Here is a 7,500-nt window from a genome sequence, read left to right as displayed (position 1 = left end):
TTCAGCGTTTCACTGTGAGGTCTACCTACACCTGTTGTATTCAGCGTTTCACTGTGAGGTCTACCTACACCTGTTGTATTCAGCATTTCACTGTAAGGTCTACCTACACCTGTTGTATTCAGCATTTCACTGTGAGGTCTACCTACACCTGTTGTATTCAGCATTTCACTGTGAGGTCTACCTACACCTGTTGTATTCAGCGTTTCACTGTGAGGTCTACTACACCTGTTGTATTCGGCGTTTCACTGTGAGGTCTACTACACCTGTTGTATTCAGCGTTTCACTGTGAGGTCTACCTACACCTGTTGTATTCAGCATTTCACTGTAAGGTCTACCTACACCTGTTGTATTCAGCGTTTCACTGTGAGGTCTACCTACAACTGTTGTATTCAGCATTTCACTGTGAGGTCTACCTACACCTGTTGTATTCAGCGTTTCACTGTGAGGTCTACCTACACCTGTTGTATTCAGCATTTCACTGTAAGGTCTACCTACACCTGTTGTATTCAGCATTTCACTGTGAGGTCTACCTACACCTGTTGTATTCAGCGTTTCACTGTGAGGTCTACCTACACCTGTTGTATTCAGCGTTTCACTGTGAGGTCTACCTACACCTGTTGTATTCAGCGTTTCACTGTGAGGTCTACCTACACCTGTTGTATTCAGCGTTTCACTGTGAGGTCTACCTACACCTGTTGTATTCAGCATTTCACTGTAAGGTCTACCTACACCTGTTGTATTCAGCATTTCACTGTGAGGTCTACCTACACCTGTTGTATTCAGCGTTTCACTGTGAGGTCTACCTACACCTGTTGTATTCAGCGTTTCACTGTGAGGTCTACCTACACCTGTTGTATTCAGCGTTTCACTGTGAGGTCTACCTACACCTGTTGTATTCAGCGTTTCACTGTGAGGTCTACCTACACCTGTTGTATTCAGCGTTTCACTGTGAGGTCTACCTACACCTGTTGTATTCAGCGTTTCACTGTGAGGTCTACCTACACCTGTTGTATTCAGCGTTTCACTGTGAGGTCTACTACACCTGTTGTATTCAGCGTTTCACTGTGAGGTCTACTATACCTGTTGTATTCAGCGTTTCACTGTGAGGTCTACTACACCTGTTGTATTCAGCATTTCACTGTGAGGTCTACCTACACCTGTTGTATTCAGCGTTTCACTGTAAGGTCTACTACACCTGTTGTATTCAGCGTTTCACTGTGAGGTCTACCTACACCTGTTGTATTCAGCGTTTCACTGTGAGGTCTACTACACCTGTTGTATTCAGCGTTTCACTGTGAGGTCTACTACACCTGTTGTATTCAGCGTTTCACTGTGAGGTCTACTACACCTGTTGTATTCAGCATTTCACTGTGAGGTCTACTACACCTGTTGTATTCAGCGTTTCACTGTGAGGTCTACTACACCTGTTGTATTCAGCGTTTCACTGTGAGGTCTACCTACACCTGTTGTATTCAGCGTTTCACTGTAAGGTCTACTACACCTGTTGTATTCAGCGTTTCACTGTGAGGTCTACTACACCTGTTGTATTCAGCGTTTCACTGTGAGGTCTACTACACCTGTTGTATTCAGCGTTTCACTGTGAGGTCTACTACACCTGCTGTATTCAGCATTTCACTGTGAGGTCTACTACACCTGTTGTATTCAGCGTTTCACTGTGAGGTCTACCTACACCTGTTGTATTCAGCGTTTCACTGTAAGGTCTACTACACCTGTTGTATTCAGCATTTCACTGTAAGGTCTACTACACCTGTTGTATTCAGCATTTCACTGTAAGGTCTACTACACCTGTTGTATTCAGCATTTCACTGTGAGGTCTACTACACCTGTTGTATTCGGCATTTCACTGTAAGGTCTACTACACCTGTTGTATTCAGCGTTTCACTGTGAGGTCTACTACACCTGTTGTATTTGGCGTTTCACTGTGAGGTCTACCTACACCTGTTGTATTCAGCGTTTCACTGTGAGGTCTACTACACCTGTTGTATTCGGCATTTCACTGTAAGGTCTACTACACCTGTTGTATTCAGCATTTCACTGTGAGGTCTACTACACCTGTTGTATTCGGCGTTTCACTGTGAGGTCTACTACACCTGTTGTATTCAGCGTTTCACTGTGAGGTCTACCTACACCTGTTGTATTCAGCGTTTCACTGTGAGGTCTACTACACCTGTTGTATTCAGCGTTTCACTGTGAGGTCTACTACACCTGTTGTATTCAGCGTTTCACTGTGAGGTCTACTACACCTGTTGTATTCAGCATTTCACTGTGAGGTCTACTACACCTGTTGTATTCAGCGTTTCACTGTGAGGTCTACTACACCTGTTGTATTCAGCGTTTCACTGTGAGGTCTACCTACACCTGTTGTATTCAGCGTTTCACTGTAAGGTCTACTACACCTGTTGTATTCAGCGTTTCACTGTGAGGTCTACTACACCTGTTGTATTCAGCGTTTCACTGTGAGGTCTACTACACCTGTTGTATTCAGCGTTTCACTGTGAGGTCTACTACACCTGCTGTATTCAGCATTTCACTGTGAGGTCTACTACACCTGTTGTATTCAGCGTTTCACTGTGAGGTCTACCTACACCTGTTGTATTCAGCGTTTCACTGTAAGGTCTACTACACCTGTTGTATTCAGCATTTCACTGTAAGGTCTACTACACCTGTTGTATTCAGCATTTCACTGTAAGGTCTACTACACCTGTTGTATTCAGCATTTCACTGTGAGGTCTACTACACCTGTTGTATTCGGCATTTCACTGTAAGGTCTACTACACCTGTTGTATTCAGCGTTTCACTGTGAGGTCTACTACACCTGTTGTATTTGGCGTTTCACTGTGAGGTCTACCTACACCTGTTGTATTCAGCGTTTCACTGTGAGGTCTACTACACCTGTTGTATTCGGCATTTCACTGTAAGGTCTACTACACCTGTTGTATTCAGCATTTCACTGTGAGGTCTACTACACCTGTTGTATTCGGCGTTTCACTGTGAGGTCTACCTACACCTGTTGTATTCGGCATTTCACTGTGAGGTCTACCTACACCTGCTGTATTCAGCATTTCACTGTGAGGTCTACTACACCTGTTGTATTCGGCGTTTCACTGTGAGGTCTACCTACACCTGTTGTATTCAGCGTTTCACTGTGAGGTCTACCTACACCTGTTGTATTCGGCGTTTCACTGTGAGGTCTACCTACACCTGTTGTATTCAGCCTTTCACTGTGAGGTCTACTACACCTGTTGTATTCAGCATTTCACTGTGAGGTCTACCTACACCTGTTGTATTCAGCGTTTCACTGTGAGGTCTACTACACCTGTTGTATTCGGCATTTCACTGTGAGGTCTACCTACACCTGTTGTATTCAGCATTTCACTGTGAGGTCTACTACACCTGTTGTATTCGGCGTTTCACTGTGAGGTCTACCTACACCTGTTGTATTCAGCATTTCACTGTGAGGTCTACTACACCTGTTGTATTCAGCATTTCACTGTGAGGTCTACCTACACCTGTTGTATTCGGCATTTCACTGTGAGGTCTACCTACACCTGTTGTATTCAGCATTTCACTGTGAGGTCTACCTACACCTGTTGTATTCGGCATTTCACTGTGAGGTCTACCTACACCTGTTGTATTCGGCATTTCACTGTGAGGTCTACCTACACCTGTTGTATTCGGCGTTTCACTGTGAGGTCTACTACACCTGTTGTATTCGGCATTTCACTGTGAGGTCTACCTACACCTGTTGTATTCGGCATTTCACTGTGAGGTCTACCTACACCTGTTGTATTCAGAATTTCACTGTGAGGTCTACCTACACCTGTTGTATTCGCCGTTTCACTGTGAGGTCTACCTACACCTGTTGTATTCGGCGTTTCACTGTGAGGTCTACTACACCTGTTGTATTCAGCATTTCACTGTGAGGTCTACCTACACCTGTTGTATTCAGCATTTCACTGTGAGGTCTACCTACACCTGTTGTATTCAGCATTTCACTGTGAGGTCTACTACACCTGTTGTATTCAGCGTTTCACTGTGAGGTCTACCTACACCTGTTGTATTCAGCGTTTCACTGTAAGGTCTACTACACCTGTTGTATTCAGCATTTCACTGTAAGGTCTACTACACCTGTTGTATTCAGCATTTCACTGTAAGGTCTACTACACCTGTTGTATTCAGCATTTCACTGTGAGGTCTACTACACCTGTTGTATTCGGCATTTCACTGTAAGGTCTACTACACCTGTTGTATTCAGCGTTTCACTGTGAGGTCTACTACACCTGTTGTATTTGGCGTTTCACTGTGAGGTCTACCTACACCTGTTGTATTCAGCGTTTCACTGTGAGGTCTACTACACCTGTTGTATTCGGCATTTCACTGTAAGGTCTACTACACCTGTTGTATTCAGCATTTCACTGTGAGGTCTACTACACCTGTTGTATTCGGCGTTTCACTGTGAGGTCTACCTACACCTGTTGTATTCGGCATTTCACTGTGAGGTCTACCTACACCTGCTGTATTCAGCATTTCACTGTGAGGTCTACTACACCTGTTGTATTCGGCGTTTCACTGTGAGGTCTACCTACACCTGTTGTATTCAGCGTTTCACTGTGAGGTCTACCTACACCTGTTGTATTCGGCGTTTCACTGTGAGGTCTACCTACACCTGTTGTATTCAGCCTTTCACTGTGAGGTCTACTACACCTGTTGTATTCAGCATTTCACTGTGAGGTCTACCTACACCTGTTGTATTCAGCGTTTCACTGTGAGGTCTACTACACCTGTTGTATTCGGCATTTCACTGTGAGGTCTACCTACACCTGTTGTATTCAGCATTTCACTGTGAGGTCTACTACACCTGTTGTATTCGGCGTTTCACTGTGAGGTCTACCTACACCTGTTGTATTCAGCATTTCACTGTGAGGTCTACTACACCTGTTGTATTCAGCATTTCACTGTGAGGTCTACCTACACCTGTTGTATTCGGCATTTCACTGTGAGGTCTACCTACACCTGTTGTATTCGGCGTTTCACTGTGAGGTCTACTACACCTGTTGTATTCAGCATTTCACTGTGAGGTCTACCTACACCTGTTGTATTCAGCATTTCACTGTGAGGTCTACCTACACCTGTTGTATTCAGCATTTCACTGTGAGGTCTACTACACCTGTTGTATTCAGCATTTCACTGTAAGGTCTACTACACCTGTTGTATTCAGCATTCCACTGTAAGGTCTACTACACCTGTTGTATTCAGCATTTCACTGTGAGGTCTACTACACCTGTTGTATTCAGCATTTCACTATAAGGTCTACACCTGTTGTATTCAGCATTTCACTGTAAGGTCTACTACACCTGTTGTATTCAGCATTTCACTGTAAGGTCTACTACACCTGTTGTATTCAGCATTTCACTGTAAGGTCTACTACACCTGTTGTATTCAGCATTTCACTGTAAGGTCTACTACACCTGTTGTATTCAGCATTTCACTGTAAGGTCTACTACACCTGTTGTATTCGGCGCATGTGACAAATACAATGGATGTGTTTGATACCGTTCCATTCGCTCCGTTCCAGCCATTATTATGAGCCGTCCTCCCCTCAACAGCCTCCACTGACGGGATCCCTCAGCGTGACACTCTGACATGCTGTTTTCCAGGAGACCAATGAGCTGGTGGCCATAAAGAAGTTTAAAGACAGTGAGGAGAATGAGGAGGTTAAAGAGACCACGCTGAGGGAGCTGAAGATGCTGCGCACGCTGAAACAGGAGAACATCGTGGAACTCAAAGAGGCTTTCAGGAGGAGAGGGAAACTCTACCTGGTCTTTGAATATGTGGAGAGGGTCAGTGAATACCTAGAGGATGAACCTTTAATGAGAACCTTTAATAAACCACAATAGTCTAGTCAGTAGAAATGTCTACTACTTTCTAGGGATTGCTGGGGTCCGCTGACGGTTGGATGATAAATAATCATACATGCAATATACTTAGCTACTGTTTACGTCAACAGTTTCACTTTTACACTTTTAGAATATTGCCATAGTATCTAACTTGTTTTGCAATAGTATCTAACTTATATGTTATACAGAGCATTATGGGTAGTGTAGTTGTAGCTGTGATTGACAGTAGTACTGTGGATTGTGTGTTCCAGAACATGCTGGAGTTGCTGGAGGAACTGCCTAACGGAGCACCACCTGACAAAGCCAGGGCCTACATCTACCAGCTGATCAAAGCTATCCACTGGTGCCATAAGAATGAGATCGTACACAGAGGTGAGGAACTCTTACCTTTACTAAAATGAGGGCACCTTTTCCTTTAGTTATGCTAAGATGACGTGTTGAGTCAGAGGCAGGGCCTCCCAGCAGAGATGGTTTGGTCTGACCTTTGGTTTTGCCAAGTACCAGACTGCTGCCGCGTGTGAAAACTGGTCTCCTCTGTTTCTCCTCAGACATCAAGCCTGAAAACCTCCTCATCAGCTCTGAGGATGTTCTCAAACTCTGTGATTTTGGTAAGTAGAAATATGTCACTTCTAGCATAGTAATTAACTCACATTAACTCACACATTTGACGAATGACGATCTCAGTCTCCCTGGTAAGCAATGGTCAGTATCTGTCCATGACTTCCTTTTTCTGGCCTGGTTTCCTATAGGCTTTGAGTCAGTATCTGTCCATGACTTCCTCTGTCTGGCCTGGTTTCCTGTAGGCTTTGAGTCAGTATCTGTCCATGACTTCCTCTGTCTCTCTCTGGCCTGGTTTCCTTTAGGCTTTGAGTCAGTATCTGTCCATGACTTCCTTTTTCTGGCCTGGTTTCCTGTAGGCTTTGAGTCAGTATCTGTCCATGACTTCCTCTTTCTGGCCTGGTTTCCTGTAGGCTTTGAGTCAGTATCTGTCCATGACTTCCTCTTTCTGGCCTGGTTTCCTGTAGGCTTTGAGTCAGTATCTGTCCATGACTTCCTCTTTCTGGCCTGGTTTCCTGTAGGCTTTGAGTCAGTATCTGTCCATGACTTCCTCTGTCTGGCCTGGTTTCCTGTAGGCTTTGAGTCAGTATCTGTCCATGACTTCCTCTGTCTCTCTCTGGCCTGGTTTCCTGTAGGCTTTGAGTCAGTATCTGTCCATGACTTCCTCTGTCTGGCCTGGTTTCCTGTAGGCTTTGAGTCAGTATCTGTCCATGACTTCCTCTGTCTGGCCTGGTTTCCTGTAAGCTTTGAGTCAGTATCTGTCCATGACTTCCTCTGTCTCTCTCTGGCCTGGTTTCCTGTAGGCTTTGAGTCAGTATCTGTCCATGACTTCCTCTGTCTGGCCTGGTTTCCTGTAAGCTTTGAGTCAGTATCTGTCCATGACTTCCTCTGTCTCTCTCTGGCCTGGTTTCCTGTAGGCTTTGAGTCAGTATCTGTCCATGACTTCCTCTGTCTCTCTCTGGCCTGGTTTCCTGTAGGCTTTGCCCGCAACCTGTCAGAGGGAAGTGATGCCAACTACACTGAG

The 7,500-nt window shown here is 44.8% G+C and overlaps 1 protein-coding gene across 2 annotated transcripts in view; it reads left to right on the top strand.

Annotated features, from left to right (window-relative positions):
- Positions 1-5,682: 5,682 nt before the first annotated feature.
- The window catches only part of LOC120033681 (cyclin-dependent kinase-like 5), a 27,857-nt gene continuing 26,039 nt past the window's right edge, over positions 5,683-7,500 (top strand). For both annotated transcript variants that reach the window (XM_038980115.1, XM_038980114.1), the window contains exons 1-4: positions 5,683-5,861; positions 6,170-6,290; positions 6,467-6,526; positions 7,454-7,500. The exon at positions 7,454-7,500 is cut by the window's right edge and continues 44 nt beyond it. In XM_038980115.1, coding sequence (XP_038836043.1) covers positions 5,766-5,861; positions 6,170-6,290; positions 6,467-6,526; positions 7,454-7,500 — 324 coding nt within the window. In that variant the 5' untranslated portion in view covers positions 5,683-5,765. The remainder of the gene's footprint in view (positions 5,862-6,169; positions 6,291-6,466; positions 6,527-7,453) is intronic.

Source organism: Salvelinus namaycush, chromosome 40 (genome assembly GCF_016432855.1).
Source record: "Salvelinus namaycush isolate Seneca chromosome 40, SaNama_1.0, whole genome shotgun sequence".
Taxonomy (NCBI): Eukaryota; Metazoa; Chordata; class Actinopteri; order Salmoniformes; family Salmonidae; genus Salvelinus; species Salvelinus namaycush.
Note: the sequence above shows the minus strand (reverse complement) of the source record. Positions and strands in the feature narration are given on the sequence as shown.